Source organism: Lissotriton vulgaris, chromosome 1_2 (assembly GCF_964263255.1).
Source record: "Lissotriton vulgaris chromosome 1_2, aLisVul1.2, whole genome shotgun sequence".
Classification (NCBI taxonomy): domain Eukaryota; kingdom Metazoa; phylum Chordata; class Amphibia; order Caudata; family Salamandridae; genus Lissotriton; species Lissotriton vulgaris.
Genome location: NC_141686.1, coordinates 240,265,400 through 240,284,151, shown reverse-complemented (window position 1 = coordinate 240,284,151; position 18,752 = coordinate 240,265,400). Strand labels below are relative to the sequence as shown.

Here is an 18,752-nt window from a genome sequence, read left to right as displayed (position 1 = left end):
TGGGCTTAATCCTGCAGATGTTGTACCAACTCATGCACACAAGCGTCCTATAAAACTACGATAATTAGCCGATAGATCACCCAATAACACATTTTGGCATTAAGTCTCACAGAAAAACATCATTTATAGTAAAATACTAAGACGCAAGGACTTCCAGAGCTTGGAGTGGCTCGCCCTCTTTGGTCCACAGTCGATAAGCTACAATGTTAACTGTATTTTAGCACCTTTCTGAGTTACTCCTACCAGTAAGTGGTAGATAGCAGCTATCTGATAACAGCCCAGTTACCTCTAAAAGGCCTAAGATCTTGTAGAGGGCTGGGCATGAGGCGGTGAACACAATATAAAAGCACTGGATAGGTTTGTATTGTAAAGTACAGCTCTAAAACAAACTATGTTTAACAGTCACAATGCATCCAAGCCAGAAGAAAGCCCTCCAAGTCAAAGAACAGCCACTATTTAAATATAGTTAATATTTATTTAAGAGCACTCCGTAAATTGGAGAAAGAAAACATCCTTTAACAAGCAGCAGACCGGTTCATGAGCTTTATTAGCGTGGATGATTTAAAAGGAAGGTGAAAGCCGACGAGGAGGGAAGCGCGGTCCACACTCTATCCCCTTGTCGACTGACACGATTCCAATGGCAACTGTGCCTTACTGCGCCCTCCATCAGAAATTGAATAAGAGCACTATGAGGCCGAGTTGCTTTGCGGTATTTACTAGCACAGCACTGGCTATTGACTCCAACTCGATCCACTTGATCCTCTGAGATCCCAAGAACTGTGAATCCTAATACGTGCACTTAACTCTATGAAACCGAACTGGAGCCTTCTAGCCCTCTCGCACAGACCTCTCATTGAGTACACCTCTCACAGAACCATTTAAGTTTCATCATTTGCAATCACCCCTGATCTGGAGACGAATAAGGCTCTTCCAACGTTGCTATTGCATTTGTTCAAAATGAGACCACATCACCGCACCAATGTTTTGAGCCTGGACGAACCACAGAAACACCTTTATCGGAATGGTACTGTCTCCTGCCACTATGCACAATGATGCCTGGCGGTTTAGCTGCTCAGTAGCGACTTCTCTGGATACGCACCTGATGCCACTAATGTACCGACTAGAGAAAAAACAGCAACCAGGGTGAGGACAGTTCTAAGAGCCTTAAACCAAGAAGGGTAGGTTGGGAGAAGGGCAAGGTCGTAGTGCAATGCAATGCCAAGGCCCATGATCACTAGTATGGTGGCTTCAGTCAGGTTATCGCGGAACAGGAGTGCTCCCCAGGCCAGCAGGGCGGGTACCACGCTATTTCCCAGGTTCATCCAGTCTGGCTTGGCTGGACTCCCTTCAGGAATGGCAAATCCCCACCTGGCTCCCCCAAGGAAGGAGAGGATAGAAGCACTGTATGCCATCTGGGCAAAGGCCAGCTCAGGGTAGTAGGCCTCAGTGATACCCATGATGAGCGGCACAGAGACAAAAGGGATGAGCCCAGCCATTCCCAAGTAGACAGCAGGTTTGGGGCTAGATTTAATTTCCTTCATGTCATATCGTAGCAAGTCCAGCTCTCTCGGCTCGGGCTCTTCCTCTTTCCTCTTCTTGAAGCAATGTGGCGAGATGTGCAGTGCCCTGGACTGGTCTGTGGCCAGCATGTGCCCGCTGGACAGGCTCAAGGTGGATAGGTGTTGCTGGCAGTGGAACATCAATGAAGGCCTTAGACATTGGAAAAGGACACCCTGGTGGGAAGGTCTAGGAAACTGAGCTGCGGCAGGGTTTCCTAGGAGACGAAGCAGGTGACCTCCATGCCTTTGTGCCTGCGGGGGTAAGAAAATAAAACATCTCAGGAAAAAACAAGTCATGCACGAGAAATGCATTCTGTACAATAGGGCCTGATGCATTAAACTGGAGCGGTTACATTCTAGCTATAAAGCTTCATTTTTTTTATCAAACCTGCCAATGTTGCTCCTACTCAGTTGTGTTTCTCACCATGGTTTGACAGCCCACCTCACCTAACTCACGTTTGGAATCTCAGCAGGGGGAACGAAGAGTGATAAACCCCCGGGGTAGGCGATCATTGGGGTGTGAGGGTCTCCCTTTAACTCGGAGGGCAAAGTCAGTAGGTACGTCAGTCAATAAGTGTGAGCAAATAAACTGTTAATGTAGACAGTTTAGGTGAAGAAGAGGAATTACATCTGATTGACACTAGGCTACAAAGGAGTGTGTATGTGTGAGAAGCAGTAAACACCAAGGGGTGGGTCAGATGGAACCTGTGCACAAATCAGCAGGGCTATGACTGTGCCCAGACCGCCCCATTGCATCTCCACAGACCAGCCCACCCACTCTGCTCTGGTCCCGCACTGCTGCACACAGAGAGCAGGGTATGGGCTGCGATTCATGATCGAAAGAAAAATCATACCTGGAGGCCTGTTTGAAAGCTTCTTCGTGCGAAGAAATGAATCATTTTCTCGTTTTAATCCGCAAAACCCCCTGAAATAGAAATATATAATGTAAGGGGGATGAAGAAAATGTTCTGTAAGGTGAAGGTACAGTATCAATGTATGGAATGACATTACTTAGTTGGAAGATGTTTAAGGATATCCTAATACGTGGTCTGTCTCCTGCAGGAATGGAAAGCTTCTAGTGGCTCAGAATCACTGCTGTTGGGAGTGAGGGACAAGAGTTAGTGTGGGCTGCCCAAGATCACGGCAACAGCGAGGGATACACAGGAGTTGTAGACTAGAAACACCAGTGTCTCTGAACCTGCTGATTATGGTATTTCAAGCTGGTGAGAGGTGGGCTCTCAGAGGCAGAAGAGGTAAAGATGGGGGAGAGGATGTAGCCTAACGGTTAGGGCGGTGGACTTCAAATTTGGGGAACCGGGTTCGAGTCTCGGCAACAACGCTCAAAATCCTGTGATTCTGGGAAAATCACTTAATCTCACAGTGCCTAACAAAAATGTATGTGTCCTCCTGTAACGCAACTGATGCTCATGTAGAGCGCTCCGATACCTGATGTCGGGTCAAGTTCGTGCTATATAAAACTTCGAGAAAAAAAAAAAAGATGTGTGAACTCAATGGCAAGCTGGTTAGACTGTCGGACGGTTTACAATGCCAAACATCAGGCATCCAGACGGCAGAGTCCTGCAGTCAAGAAAAGCAAGATGCCCGGCCATGCCACCAAGATTGGAATCCCCAGGATTGATTTCAGTGATCTGGCCCAGATATAGAAAACCATCTGTAACTGCTGGTTCACCACATCACAATGGAACTGTGCACTAAACCACCCTCAAGTGGTTTGCAATTTACCACACACCTTTACTTCCTGCATGGCAACTCATTATATGCCGATTTTGGATGGATGTCATTTGAAAAGGGGAAGAAAAACATTAAAGCCCCCATTAGCTGGGGGGGGGCACCACATAAAATACAAATTGAAGGACTACAGAAAGCCAGGAGGGTGCTCAAAGGGAGGAAGAACAATAGGGTACGACACAGTCTAAGGAAGGAAGCCCCTGAAGAAACGTCTGAGCAGAAAAAAAACTGGCCTGGCTAACAGGTACACGTGGAATGAACCATGAGGTGCACGTAAAAGTAGTGGTTCTGCTGGCGACATTGAGAGGATTACCGCCTTTCCAACACCTGGGAGGCACAGCAAATGTTGCAAACCATAGACAAGTAAGATACACCTCAACTGTGGACAAAATACGAAGAATACCTTAGAAAAGGATATTGTAGAGAGAGCTCCACACAATAACACATGTTCAGTAATGGTAGGGACACAACCACAGAAATATAAACATTATTGCTGCGGTTGTGCCTTTTTACCCCCCCAGACTCTTTTTATTCAAAGTATTTCCATTCGATAGTACATACAGAAACATAGTAGCACCATATGTATACCCCGTGCACTCACTCCCCACCCCCCCCCCTTTAATAAGATGCCGGCTAATGGAGTCAGAAGAAAAGTGCGTTTGTTGAAGAGTGCCTTTGGACTCCCTCTGGGACCTGTGGATTCAAGCAGATACTCTGTGTTCTCCACACACAACTGCTGTCCATCCAGTGGGTGCCTACTCTGCAAAATGGATCAGTTCTCTGGTTTCAGGGGTAGACCCCTTATTCTATGTCCTCCATTAGTCCCTTCCAGGGCCCCCATATCTTGGTGAATTTACTTGGGCATGCACTGGCCTTGTAAATTTGTCCCTCCGCTCTCATGCAGCAATACATATTTGCTTCCTATCTGTCTACCGTTGGTACAGTGGCTGTCCCTCATAGCTGGACCACATCCTGCCTAGCCACCATTAAGGCGATGTTGCAAAATATGAGTGTATCTGTCCCATGTTTGCTCCCCCAGATTCCCAACCGTACCGCTTTAGGGACTATTCCAGTGGCTGTTCAATTCGGTTTGACACCCCTCCAAAAGTGTCTCAAATTTGGGCAGTCCTGCAGCGTGAGCCTCAGAGTGACCCCTGTTTACATCCCCTCAGACACCGAACCGATGCAGCCTTACCCATCGCGTATAGACACGCCGGGGTGTTATATGGTCTATGAAGGATTTTCAACTGGCCAAGTCAGAACCTAGCCCTAATGGCAACCTCGCAGGGATACTTGCAGGCATCTCTCCATTAATCCTCTTCTATGACCATTACATCTCCTACCCACCTGTGCCACAGCACCCTCGGGGGTGGAGGCGAGGTGAAGTGTATGAATTGCTGCCGGCCAGTAGTATATTATTTCGTAGGATTTCGTTTTGATAGAATTTCAGCCTGTTACATCTAGGCTGGATTACGCCAACGGACTCTATCTGGGACAACCAAAATACCAGACTCAAAAACTTCAAGGGGTCCAAAATGCGGCTGCGAGACTGCTGTTGCGAATTCCTTTCAAGCACTCAGTCTCTCCGCATTTAAGATCACTGCACTTGCTTCCAGTCGCCAGCAGAATCAAATTTAAGGCGCTCACGCTAGCCTTTAGATCTGTTTGGTTCCTGCCCTGAATACTTGAAAACCCGGCTCCCAAGATACTCCCAAGCTCGCACGCTGCAATCCAACTGCCGTGTTCAACTGGCTGTCCCACGAGTAAAAAGGGCTCGATTAGGTGGTCGAACTTTTTCGGCAAATGTTGCCACACTTTGGAACACCCTACCACCAGCAATCCAGCAAGCTCCCTCCGAACCTTGTTTCAGGAAGCTGCTAAAAACCTGGCTCTTCACTCTACCCCGCTAATCCTATCACGCCTCACCCCCAGGTCAACCGTATTCTGATAGCGCCGGGACACCTCCACGTGAGGTAGCTGTTCGCGCTCTACAAAACGCTGTATTATTATTATTATTATTATATCTGTGACAGGCCTGTGAAATGCTCCGATTCACAGTGCACTGCTGATGCACTTAAGAGTGCGCATTCATTAGTGTGTGAACTCGAGTTTACCTACTTTGTTTTCCTTGCAATATTATATAGCGCAAACCCGACAACATGGCATGAGCACAATTTACATTACAGAAGAACACATTCATTTGTGGTAGGCACGGGGAGACAAAGCGATTTGTCTGGAATCACCGGATGTTGAGCTGATGCCGAGATTTGAACGTAGCTCCCCATCTCTAAAGTTCGTAATTCTAGAACTTGTGGTGGGAGGTGTGTCTAAAAGTGTATGTCGGTGCTGGGCATCAATGAGAGAGACCTGTACATTTTTCCAATTGGTGGTGAAAAAATAGGAGTATGTTGCTGGAGATGTAGGCCGCCGTGCCACCAATGTACTTACGGGGGAGGGTAAACACCCATTATTCCGCAACTTTCTTTCCGCATACCATCACTCCGCATACTTTCATTACGAAAGTACCATGACTCCGCAATGCCATTATAACGCGTGGCAATACATTTGATATGCTTTTACCACGCATACATTTTCAACGAAGTTCGTTGTAAATACATGAATGATAAAAGCATGTTTTTTTTTAATGTTTGGATAAGGCAAGCATATTTTTTTGGGTACTGAGGTATATGTTTTGGGGTGTTTGAGTATATTAAGGGTTCAGATATAGTTTTGGGTTCTGGGGTGCAGGGGTATTTTAGGGTTCAGGGCTAGGTTTGTGTTTTGGGGTACATGGGGTATTTTTAGGGTTATGGGGTAGGTTTGGGTTTTGAGGTACAGGGGTATTTTAAGGGTTAAGGGCTAGGTTTGGGTTTTGGGGTACAGGGGTATTTTAGGGTTCAGGGGTAGGTTTAGGTTTTGAGGTACAGGGGTATTTATAGGGTTCAGGGCTAGGTTTTGGTTTTGGGGTTCAGGGGTATTTTTAGGGTTTAGGGATAGGTTTGGGTTTTGGGGTACAGGGTATATTTATAGGGTTAAGATAGGTTAGTGTTTAAGGGTGTTGGGGTATTTTATAGAGTAAGGGTGGGTTATGATTATGGGGTGCAGGGGTATTTAAAGTAGGGGTGGGCGGAATTGGCGCGAACTTGGTACAATAAATCCGCAATATTTCGTTCGTCAGATTTCCAATTATTAAAACTGAAACCTCATAGATTCAAGGTAAAATAACAAGTATTTCTACATGCTAAAATGCATATAGTCATTTCACAAAAGTGAAATTAGCTTCCAGCAAGCAGTGAGAGAGGTGATGATTTTGAGATCAAGCCCCTGCAAACCATTATGGGACCAGATTAGCAGTGGGAAGTGAATATTATAGTAATTCTACAAAGAGCTGCAGTTCACCTCGTTCTCCCCAGTTGTCCCCAAGAGGCAAATGCAATAGCATTTAAAATATTATACATCAAGCTGCAGTTCACCTCATGGTCCCTAGATGTCCCTGATGAGGCAAATGCAATAGCATTTAAAATATTATACATCAAGCTGCAGTTCACCTCGTCGTCCCAAGATGTCCCTGATGAGTAAAATTCAAAAACATTGAAACCCTTTCATGAATGCTAAAAATTATGCTAAGCTTATCCCATAATGCTTTGCAGGGCCTTTTAATTGTATTTTTGCCCATAACTGTGCTTGGGGTGGTTCTAAGAGAATGGGACCTCCACTGAATTACTATTTAAAGGGAGCAGGAATGTATAGAACCTGGAAAGAAAAAACAACACTCGTGACGGAATGCCCCCAGCGATTGTCACGCCCCCAGCACACACCCACAGCACAATGGAGACACGCCCACAAGGGACTACTTTGCTGGCACGGTTCTTTTACATTTAAAACGTATATGGTGGGCGCCTGCATAGCCTATGTCCTTCTGCTGCAACTGCCCTTTCCAACGCTGTATTGGGTGTTGTGATTGGTGCTGTGGTTCCCGAGTTTACCTGGCCAAAAGGTGCAAGTTTTCTCTTTATAATAGTAGTATAAATTGCATGGTGGTGTAATGGGGACCCCAGTACTCTGTATTCTAAGGGCCTTACCTCCAGTACGTCCTCTGGTTTGTTTATGCAGCTAACCTGTAGGTATCGCAAATATTGGGCACTCACAAGTTCATACTGTGTTTGTAGTTCCTCAAAGGGCAACATTCCGGTTTCTGTCCAAACGTCCCACAATTTCGATATCCATAGGAAGTCCCACTTCCGACGGCCCTCCACCTGATGTAGCAGAGCTAAAGTAGTTGCGTCCTGCAAAGGCTTTTCCAGTATAATTTTGCTACTCCACACCATCTTCATTTGGCATCTCTTCAAGCTTGGATCACCATAGCTGTGGAAGAAGTTAAAGAACCCAGCCACCCCCTGCTGTACAACTGCCGGCTGTATCCCAGGGGATTTATAACCCACTGGTCCACTAACAGACTGGGTTCACCCGGTTACGCCAATGACCAGTCGTTTATCATCATTAGTTGGGTTGCCCAGTAATAGAGGCATAAGTTTAGTAGAGTTACACCGCCCTCAAATGTTGTCCGGGTCCGTGTGATAAGAGCGATCCGAAGAGCTCCCCCCATGTCCCACAAAAGGAGCCTAGTGACAGCATCTACCTGCAGAAAAAAGCATTTCGGGGACCGGGAAAAGAGAGTTCTGAAGTGCAAATGTGAATTTAGGGAGGCATATCATTTTGTATAGGGCTGCCCGGCACAGTAGGGATTTGAAAATCCTACTCCAGCGTTTCACTTCTTGTTTGTAATCTCTCTAGCATTCTGGCCAGATTGGAATCTAAGAAAAGATGCTGATCCCTAGTGACGTTGTTCTCCGGATAGCGAAACCCGGTCTCTTAAGTGAGTATCAGACAGCTCCAGCTCTCTCGTGGTTGCCATCCCGCAAGCGGGAACTGACACGATTTTCCACAGTTAGTACAATGGCCAGAAAACTGACCGAAGACTCCTATAATCTCCAGGATCCATTTAATTGAGTCCTACGGTTCTGGAGGTACCATAGCATATCATATCATCTGTCGTCTGCATACAGCGAGACCACAGGTTTCTAATCGGGATCCCAGCATAGTCCCCTACAAGTGCATTTCTACAGATTCAATTATCCAGTGGTTCCAGTGCAATCGCGAAGTGGAGGGGGCATCCCTGTCTCGTCCCTCTCCCCAGCACGCACTCAACTGATAAAGTGTCACTGATCCTCACTCTTGCAGTGTTCCAGGTGTAGAGGAGTCGTACCAAACAGCGGAAGGAAGGACCAAAGCCTATGCGCTTTAAGAGGGCCATCAGGTAGGGCCATTCGAGCGAGTTAAATGCCCCTTAGCGGCATCAAACGCCAGGCTTATGGCCGACTCCTGTATATGCCCCCTAAGAACTAGGCAACCAAACAAGCACTGTAGGTTATGCCTGGTGGATCTGTAGGGCCTAAATCTGGATTGGTTCAGTGGTACAATCATGTGAATTGCCTGAAGCAGCCAGGTCGTCAAAACCTTTACAAGTATTTTCTTCTCAATGTTAAGAAGAGAGATGGGCCTGTAAGAGGAGCAGCATTTAGGGTTTTTTCCTAATTTGTGCATTAGGACAATGTGTGCCTGTCTATCAGGCCTTGTGGAGCAGATCACAGTTCGGTTTAATCACTTGCTTTTGGACAAATTTAAAGAACTCGGGTGTAGTCCATTCAGGCCCGGGGTATTTCTTGATTTCAGTTGGGTCAGTCAGTCAGCAAACTCAACCTCCTGGATGTCTTCTCGAGGGACCTAACCATCTTTCTATCCAGTTGTGGGACAAGGATATCGTGGAGAAACCGGTCCAAGTCATGTGCCGGCCTCTTGTCCATTCACAAGGAGTACAAGTATCTCAGAAATCAGCAAAAACTTCTGCTATTGCAGCCACCATGGTTTCTTTGCGCACCTCCCATGTTTGGATTTTATGGATCCAACTCTGCCCCTCCTCCTGATGAGAAAACCATGTCAACTTTCCTGCTTTGTTCCCCACCTCATACAGTTTGTACTGTTGGGCTCGGTAGAGCACCCACACCTCCTGTTGTAGCAAGCCGTTTTACTCTTCTTTGGGAGTTTCTTTTCTGGAGCCTAAGTGGGAGTCTGGTTGCTGGACGTATTGGGCATCCCAGATTTCTAGTTTTGCCTCCAGCTCTGCTCTCTGTCTATCCCTATCCTTCCTCTTCCTAGTTACAAGGGCAATGAGGTCACTAGTTATTACCGCTTTATACACTTTCCACAGGCAAACCCTAGTCACCATGGAACCTCATTATCCTGAAAGTATAATTCTGATAACTCCTGGGCAAACTTTTGGGTGGACCAGTAAGTCCGCACTCAGGAATCCAGTTGCCAGCCAGGGGCTGTTCGGGGACTGGACTGTGCCAACCGTAGGATCAGCTGTGTTTGATCTGAAATGCCCCTTGGAAGATATTTAACCTCATCACAGCGCCCCACAAGGTGCACCAGGAGTAGAAAGTATTCTAGGTGCGACATCGGTTGCATCGCATTGGACGGTTGTACCTTTTATGTGAAGAAAATCTTTCCATTCCACTGATTGGTTCACCAATGCAACAGACTCCTAACCTTTGAACTTACTATTTTATAAACAGTACTGCTGCTAAACTTTACCAACTTCCAAATAAAAGAGGGCGCATCTATAAAACAAGCATTTGCAATGCAAAGATCTCACCTTTGTGACCTTCTAAGTATTTAGCTATGCACCATATTATCCCTGGGACCATCTGCACTCCCTTTTTAGTTAAAGCCTATAGCTATCAAACACCCAGTCTTGTGAAGCACTAACTCCGGCCGTCGGGCCAACCTATTGCTACTATTGTCCACCTCAACCACAACACCTGCACCACTCAGACAAAGACTCAGACTCTGGCCCATGCTTGATAGGAAACGTCCACTCTGAACTGCCCAGTCAGGTCCTTCCTGGCCAGCTGCATGCTAATTGCAAGACGCCGACTGGATTGGAACGCGGCTGTCGGCGCCGGTGCACAACGGGAACCGCCGCCAGGTACTGACCGCGGCACCCGCCACCAGGATTCTAATGTGGCTGAAGCCGCCTGTGTATCGCGGCACACACCACAATAACTTGAAGGCGGTTGATGCCGTTTAGGATACACGGCAACCGCCGTTAGGAATTCCACGGCCAATACCACCAGGGAAACACTCATCCAGGCCACCGCTAATGGTGGAAGAAAACGGCCCGAGTTGCCGATTATTTTCAGTAAGACACGCGGAATGAGACGTGATGATCACAGTGAAGGAACTGTAACTGCTGGATGAACTTGGCCTGGGAACAGTTACTCGAAGACTTCCTCATACAAACGTGCAGTGCATGAATCCCACACCAGGGAGCGCCAGAGAGCCAGAGAGCACCGAGCTGTGTAAGCAGTGAGATCAAGGGCAGCGTGCAGGGCGGCAACCGAGTCCCCGGCTCCCCGTGTCTCACTGAGTCTGGAATTGTTCATCAATTAGCACCTGGAGCAGCACAGCGCATGAAGGTAAGCTGTGGAGGCAAGCGCGGCCGCCGATAGAGGCAGCTGCGAAGTAAGAGCCCGGGGTGCGGACCGAGGGGCTGCCCGACTAGGTCTCTCAGCCTGCGGTTCCCCCGTGCGCCCCGCTTGCCTGCCCCCCCAGCCCCCAAGACGCGCAAACAACCACAGAAAAACTATCAAACCACAGTCCCACAGTGAAACTCTTTGCTATTCTGGTGGCCCACCAGCATTGTCAAACGGAGCCTCCGCCACCCATGCAGACATCCCTTTCAGGTCTGGTTACTGCTGCCCTTAAAAGAGACCCCTGAAGCCTCCTGAAGCATCCGAACTTCCTCTGCCAAGTGAATAGTTGGGTGTTCACATTGAGCAAAGCACAAAGCCTGTGCAACCACCCCAGAGACAGGCGACGAGGTGCCGTTAGAAAGAGATAAATACCCAGTGCTGTAGCCCCCCCTGTTATTCGTGTGTGCGTGTAGACTTAGACACATACACAAGTCTCACAAGTCAAGTACAGGTGACAATCAAATAAAGAGGCTCACTGGCTCGAACTACATCGTGCCGACCCCCAGTTAACGGCACCCAAGTATGTCGCTCAAAAAGACTCAGTCTGGGGGGCGTGGCTAAGATGGCGGCGTGATCGGTCGCAGGTCCCGGAGGCTCCCTGCCCGATCCCGCCACACTTCGCCCTTTTCATCAGCCTGATCTCCCTACAGCGCCCACACCGGCTGGCACGGCGACTAGCTTCCCCCTGAGCCGTCCGGTGCTCGCATCCCGCCGCTGGAGAGGTGCTGGAGTTAGACAGGGCCGAAGATTGCAAGCAGCGGCCGCAACATGGCGCCTGCCGCGGCCCATTAGGTTCCAGCGCGCATTGCCACCGGAGTCCCAGGGGGGACCCGCGACCTGCCGAGGCTTCAGAACACCTGTGAGCATCTGGGCGGCCCCCGACTCCTGCTTGCGGAGCGCCCCCTGCCCGGCGGAGCGTTCGGCGACGGGGCCGGGTGATAGCCGGGAGTCGCGGAAATCGACCCCCCGGCTTTTGGGCCTACACGCGCCCTGAGAGACCTACCCACCTGGGGCCCCGCGCCGCTGAACACAGCAGTGGCCTCCCACTGGGACGACTCCCCCACCGCACACCGACTGGTCCTCGTGGGGGCCCATCCACCAAGGTCCCAGCTGGGTGGACACCACGCACCCGAACTGTGGCAGCTGCGGGGGTCCGATAAGAGCCGGTGCACCCTACTCTCGCGGCCGGCGCTGCTCCGGCATCCTGCCTGGTCACGGCTTCTGTGCCCTCCTGCAGTGCCCACGGGCCCACACCGAAGACGCCTGTGGAGGGTCCCCGACTCAGCGACTTGGCTGGCGGTGCAGCAAGTGCCAGCCAGGCATCCTCAAACTCGACCCCCCGGCTTCGGGCCTACCGGGTCAACCCAGGAGACGGGCTGCGAGACACAGGGGCACCTAAACCAGCGCAGCCACAGTGACCTGCCGAGACCCTGACCCACGGGGGTCGCACCCTGCAGGAAAGGACCAGGCGGTCGGAGAGAGCGCAGACCAGCACACCGTCGCGGACCACGGGAATCCACGCAGGTGAGGAGCGAGGAGGGGACACAGTACCGAACCTCGGGGGCACGCTCGGCCCCCGGCGATTGACTCTACTAAGCCCCTATCCTCATATGTGCCCTGATCGTCACCGGGTGGGGCCGCCGTGAGGGTTGACCCCCGACATCTTCACTGCCTCCTTGAGACGCTAACTGCCACATAGCCCCTCGGCCGACTGCCTCCCTGACTGGACATTCGGGAACCCTGCCTGCCCGACGAGACAAAGTGCGCATCATTCCTCCCCCAGCACCAGCTGCCGAAACCCACAGGTGGCACGAATACGCTTCATCTCCCGCACCCCTACACCAGGACTTGTTACGTCCACACAGGCGACATGGCGGGGCAAAGATCGAAGAAAGGGTCGCAGACTCTCCCGGAACTTCTGGCCAAAACCCAGTCCAAGCCCGGAAAGGACCCTCCTTCCCCCCAGACCTCGAAACCGACAACTGCGCCTACGGAAGACCACTCACCCATCACCAAGACTTTCCTAGAAAGCCTCTTTAACTCCTTGAGAGATGATTTCCGATCTCTGAAACAAGAAATGGCGGGGGAGGTCCGGGAGCTCCGACGAGAAGTGGAGGGCATAGGGGAGCGAGTGGCCGCGGTGGGGGAAGCTGACCAGTCCAGGAGCATGGAAATTACCCTCCTCCAGCAGGAACTTGTGCGTCTCACTGACCAGCAAATGGACCTCCAGGCCCACACGGAGGATCTCGAGAACCGTTCCCGCCGGAACAACATCGGGTCCGGGGGTTCCCTCAAAAATCAGAGGGGTCTGACATCATGGGCTATCTGCAGACTCTCTTCCGGTCAATTCTGGGCGAACCGGCGGACTTCGAGATACGCATTGACAGAGCCCACAGGGTGGGCCTACCCAGGCGGTCCTCGGCACCCCACCGGACATATTGGCCTTTCTACCCGACTTTCCCCTAAAGTAGCGAATCCTCAGGGAGGCGAGGCGAGCCCAACCTCTTCAATTCCAAGGCCACCCCATTGCTCTCTACCAAGACCTGTCAGCCATCACCCTGCAGAAGCGCAAGGAATTCCGTAAAGTGACTGATTTCCTGCGGCAGCACGAGACTCCATATTCTTGGGGACACCCGTTTCGCCTCATTTTCAAATGGGAAGGGAAACTATACCAGCTGCGCTCGCTCAAGGACACATGTGCCCTCCTGGGCCTTGAGCACGAAGTAGATGACCAGACCCTGAGCCCGAACAACAGACCCCGAGACAATGGATGGCAGACGGTGTGTCGAAGACGATCGCCCTCCCGGCCCCAAAAACCGGATGCCTCTATCACTCAGGAGCGCGCCACGGCTGTGGCGGAGGTAGCCAAAGAAACTTCTTCCTCAGGCTGACGATGGCAAAGCTCGGGAGATCACCTTTAGTTTTATTCCCTCCTGGATGAGGGTTGGGTTTCGGGCAGGTGGCCGAAGTGTCCGCCACAAACCACGACCCGAATGGAAGACTTCACCACAGCCCTGTGCGAACCTGCAGGACTGGGACTATACCCACCAATCTGTGGGAGTTGGGGCATTGGGCGGGAGCGGGAGTTGGGCGGGGGGGGGAACAGTTGCTTACATCCTTACCTCATGGAGAACAGTTTTGGACATGACGGGGGGGGGGGAGGGAGGATGGTTTGGGGGGGATTTGAGGGGGGAACCAGTGTGCCAGGGGGGTTTAACTGTTGCTGAACTGTTGAGACCCGACTTTGTTGCCCTACTGCTTGGGCTCAGCCAAGCGCCGTCTTCACAACACTATGCATCCAAGCCATGTACACAAACTCGTGTCAACGCTTCTACACCCGTCCTCTTCAATAATGGCTAATCCCACACTAAAGATACTGACACTTAATGTCAAAGGCCTAAATAACCCTATTAAGAGGCGAGCGATACTTTCCTATCTGGAACACTCCGAAGCGGATCTGTGCCTACTCCAGGAGACCCACCTGCTACCCAAGGACTGGCATAGGCTACGCTCACGTGCCTTTCCCCAGCAGTTTTTCTCTTCCCTCCCTACCAAGAAAGCGGGGGTTGCCATCCTGATCGCCAGGCACTTCAGGGGGAAGGTGGGGACCAAGTCAGGGGAAGTTAAGGGCCGTCTTCTCGCACACTACTTTCAACTTGGAGACCTACACCTCACGGTCGGGTCAGCTTACGCTCCCAATACTGTATGTATGTATGTATATGTATAGGCATTTATATAGCGCACTACTTACCCGGAGGGTCCCAAAGCGCTTCGACCGCTGCGAAACCCTTCCTGGCTTCCCTGAGAGATGGTCCCTTAATGGGTATCTCCAGGGTGAGACCAGGCAGCCCCGGCGGTCTGGTGGGGCCGTTAGTGAAGATGAGGCAAGCTAATGCCCAGAGTTGCCGAGTGTGATCGCTGATCAGAGTGGGCACCGAGGCGAGAGAATTATCGAGTCCGCTGACCCTGGTCCAGAAACCTGCCGCGCCGGGAATCGAACCCTGGTCCCGGGCCGTCCTCTGCTCTCGGGTCTGCCGCCTCTAACCAGTGAGCCACACTACCTTTTTGAGAAATGCTCTTTCTGAATCCCTTCAATCACCTGACTCACTCATACTTATCGGGGGGACCTTAATCTAGTCATGGACACCGCCAAAGACAGATCTGGACACCGATACGGGGATACAGGCGCTATCACCACTGCTGGGGCGGACTGGATGCAGGAACGGGGCCTAGTAGACTTAGGGCGCACCATTCACCCAAACACGACACAATATACCTTCTACTCCCACGTCCACCACACCTACGCCAGACTGGACCATTTCGTAGGCTCGTCTGAGCTGCTGCCCAGGGTATCCAGTGTTGACATTGTCCCCGCAGCGCTCTCAGACCATGATGCTGTGGAGCTGACTCTTACTGTCCCTGCCACCCCCCGTCCCCGGGGCACATGGCGACTTCGGGAAACCAAGCTGCAGAGACCAGCGGTCCGCGAGCGCCTCAACACTTGCATCACTGATTATCTAACAAATAACGACACGCCCGAGGTATCCTTGCCCTCCCTATGGGGCGCCCTGAAATCAGTGGTCCGTGGGGAGCTCATCGCTATTGCCGCAGGGGAAGCTAGGGATCGTAAGGAAAAAAGGTCCGAACTCACTACTCAGGTCGAGGAACTTGAGAGGGTCCACAGTCGCACAGGCGCCCCCGCGTCTGGCGACAGCTGAAGGCGGCCAGGGCCCAAATGGCCTCCCTTGACACGGATAGGGCGGAGTTTGCTGCACTTCGCCTCCGACATACATACTACGTCGGGGGCAACAAGACTGGGCGCTTACTAGCCAGCGCCCTTAAAGCCAAAACCCACCGCGCCAACATCACAGACCTCACTGAGGGGGCGGGGAACGCTCTCACTGAGGACTCCCAGATAGCTAACGAATTCCGCACCTACTACGCCTCACTGTACAAGGCTGATACACCGCCCCTCAGGGAGGTGGATTCGTACCTGTACTCGGCGGCCATCACAGAACTGTCCCAATCCAGCGCGAACATGTTGGATGCCCCCATCAGATTGGACGAGGTTGCTGCAGCCATATCCAAGCTTCGCCCATTGAAATCCCCGGGCCCGGATGGCTTCTCAGCGGGTTTTTATAAGACGTTTGGTCACCTCGTGGCCCCGGTCCTTACTCGACTCTTCAATTCCTTTGAGGGCCCAGGCTCTATCCCCCCCGGACATGCTGGCAGCTGAGGTGATCGTTCTGCCCAAGCCGGGCAAAGCACCGACTCACTGCTCGGCATTCCGTCCGATTTCCTTACTGAATTTGGATCTCAAGCTCTTCACTGGGGTGCTGGCAGCCCGGTTGGGCCCACTACTACCCGGTATCCTGGAACCGGACCAATCGGGCTTCGTGCCCAACCGACAATGTAGCGACAACACCAAGCGAATGCTACATCTAATAGATAAAACACACTTCCAGGATGCCGACGCGGCACTTGTGGCCATCGATGCGGAGAAAGCCTTCGGCCGCGTCGACTGGGCTTATTTACAGCAGGTATTACTTTGCTTCGGTCTTGGAGACCGCCTTCAATCCTGGATAGCCAGCTGCTACCACCGACCGCAGGCCCGGGTCCGACTGGGTGATACTCGCTCGGACCCCTTCGAGATCCAGCGTGGGACGAGACAGGGCTGCCCGCTATCCCCTCTTTTATTCCCCCTTTACATCGAACCATTGGCGCAGAAAGTCCGAGATAATCCTGACATTACCGGAATCACGTTCGGGGGTGAACCACACACCATCAGCCTGTACGCTGATGATGTCATAGCTGCACTTGCCCAGCCCACCCACTCAATACCAGCCTTCTTAGGAGAGCTGGACGCATTCGGCACAGTCGCAGGTTTCAAGATCAATAGGGGTAAGTCCCTCATTTTGCCGCTAGGAGGCAACGCCCACGCGAATTCTCCAACCTCTGACTTCGGCTGTGACCTCCGGGTCACTTCGGAGCTCCCTTACCTTGGGGTCACCCTTACCCACTCGACCGCTTTGATCGCGGCTCTGAACTACAAATCTCTCGCCGCCCAGATCAAAGCAGATCTCACGCGCTGGTCTAAGCAGCCTCTGTCTCTCCTGGGCAGAGTGGCGGCGGTGAAAATGTCAGCATTGCCCAAAATCCTGTATGTCTTCCAGACTCTCCCAATAATCCCCCCGAAAGGCACCATCCCCGACCTTCAAGCAGCACTGCACCACTTTATCTGGGAGGGAAAACGGGCGCAACTTAACAAACAGCTAGCTCACCGGGGCACGGACGAGGGAGGCCTGGGCATCCCCAATTTACTACAGTATTTTCACGCCACACAGCTCCGCTATCTAGTGGAGTGGTACAGGCCGGAGTCAGAGAAGAGATGGCTATTTCAGGACAGAGCTATGGCCCAACGCTCCCTGTGGGCGGTCCCCTTTTTGCCTACAAAGCACAGACCGTTTTACCTCACCAACTCCCCCATAACTCGCACAGTCACCAAGGTGTGGGAGGCGGTGGCCACTAGACGCGGCCTCACCACTTTTCCCACTCCATTTACCCCACTACTAGACATCCCGGACTTCCCTCCGGGTAACGATCCCCGAGCTTTCACGCAATGGCGAGGCACGACATGCAGATGCGCAGGAGATCTTTTTGATTTACAGGGCTTCCTCCCCTTCTCCGCCATTAAACTAAACTATGACGTCACCGACCCCCATCTTTTCCAATACTTTCAATTGCGACACTGGCTCACTGACCCGGCGACTATCACTTTGGTGGGACGCCCCATGACTCCTTTCGAGAAATGGCTCCTGACTAGAGACACAGATCGCCGCCTCATCTCAGACATATACAAAATGCTTACACCTCCAATAGATTCGCACAAGTCAGCTGGACAGAAAAGATGGGAATCCGAGTTAGGCAGACCATTGTCATTTAAGGAATGGTGCCAGGTATACTACAGAGCATCCCACACCACACGCAACACGGCGGGCACAGAGACGGCCGTGAAATTGGCAACCTATTGGCACCTCACCCCAGTCAGACTTAATAAAGATAACCCCTCTAGAAGCGACCTGTGTTGGAGGGGGTGTGGGGAAAAAGGCACTATGACTCACATCAACACATAAGAGAGCAGAACAGGTCTAAAAGTGGTGTGTGACCATAGCAGTGTCTCAGGGGCAGTAGGCTACATATGTGAACCAATGTTGCTAGTGGTTATGGGAAACACTAGGCTAGTACAAAACCCATCAGACCACCCATGAGGTGGAGTTTACGTCAAGTGGGAATTTGCAGATCAATCCATATCAAAAAGCGGCCATATAGTGCCGGTATAGAGATGGAAGTCGGAAAACTAGCAACGTGTTTACCATGTGGTGGACTAGATAATGTGCAGTGCTAAGGATAAAGTGATAAATAAAATTGACTACACAGACTCTGAGCAAACCTTTAAAACAGAAGTCGGTGTGTCAAGAGTTAAAAACTGCGCCAGGTAGAACGACTACCATATGGCGCTGTGTGCAGTACGGTCAACATGTTTCTGCCAAAAAGGGGATTTTGCCCCGGCATTCTTCAGGACCTAATATAAATCAGCTACTGCAAACATGACTGTGATTGTTGTGTACAAAGATAAGATTACTAGTAGAAAAATACATATCTACCAGGACCTTTAACGGTTAGATGTCCACTTGAGGGAAAGAAGGATGTCTTCTTCCTATCAATAAACAAGGGAGTTATTGTGTAACAACATTAAATAGAACATACACACACCCCTGCATCCAGAGAGACTGCATAGACAACACACACCTGCATGAATAATTTGCATTCAGCATATTTGAAAAAAAGC

General features: G+C 51.1%; 1 protein-coding gene across 3 annotated transcripts in view; it reads right to left on the bottom strand.

Moving 5' to 3' along the window:
• Window positions 1–455: 455 nt before the first annotated feature.
• The window catches only part of TMEM69 (transmembrane protein 69), an 88,636-nt gene continuing 70,339 nt past the window's right edge, over window positions 456–18,752 (bottom strand). For all 3 annotated transcript variants that reach the window (XM_086953156.1, XM_086953158.1, XM_086953157.1), the window contains exons 2-3: window positions 2,414–2,484; window positions 456–1,811 (exon numbers count right to left, since the gene is read on the bottom strand). In XM_086953156.1, coding sequence (XP_086809282.1) covers window positions 1,065–1,811; window positions 2,414–2,458 — 792 coding nt within the window. In that variant the 5' untranslated portion in view covers window positions 2,459–2,484 and the 3' untranslated portion in view covers window positions 456–1,064. The remainder of the gene's footprint in view (window positions 1,812–2,413; window positions 2,485–18,752) is intronic.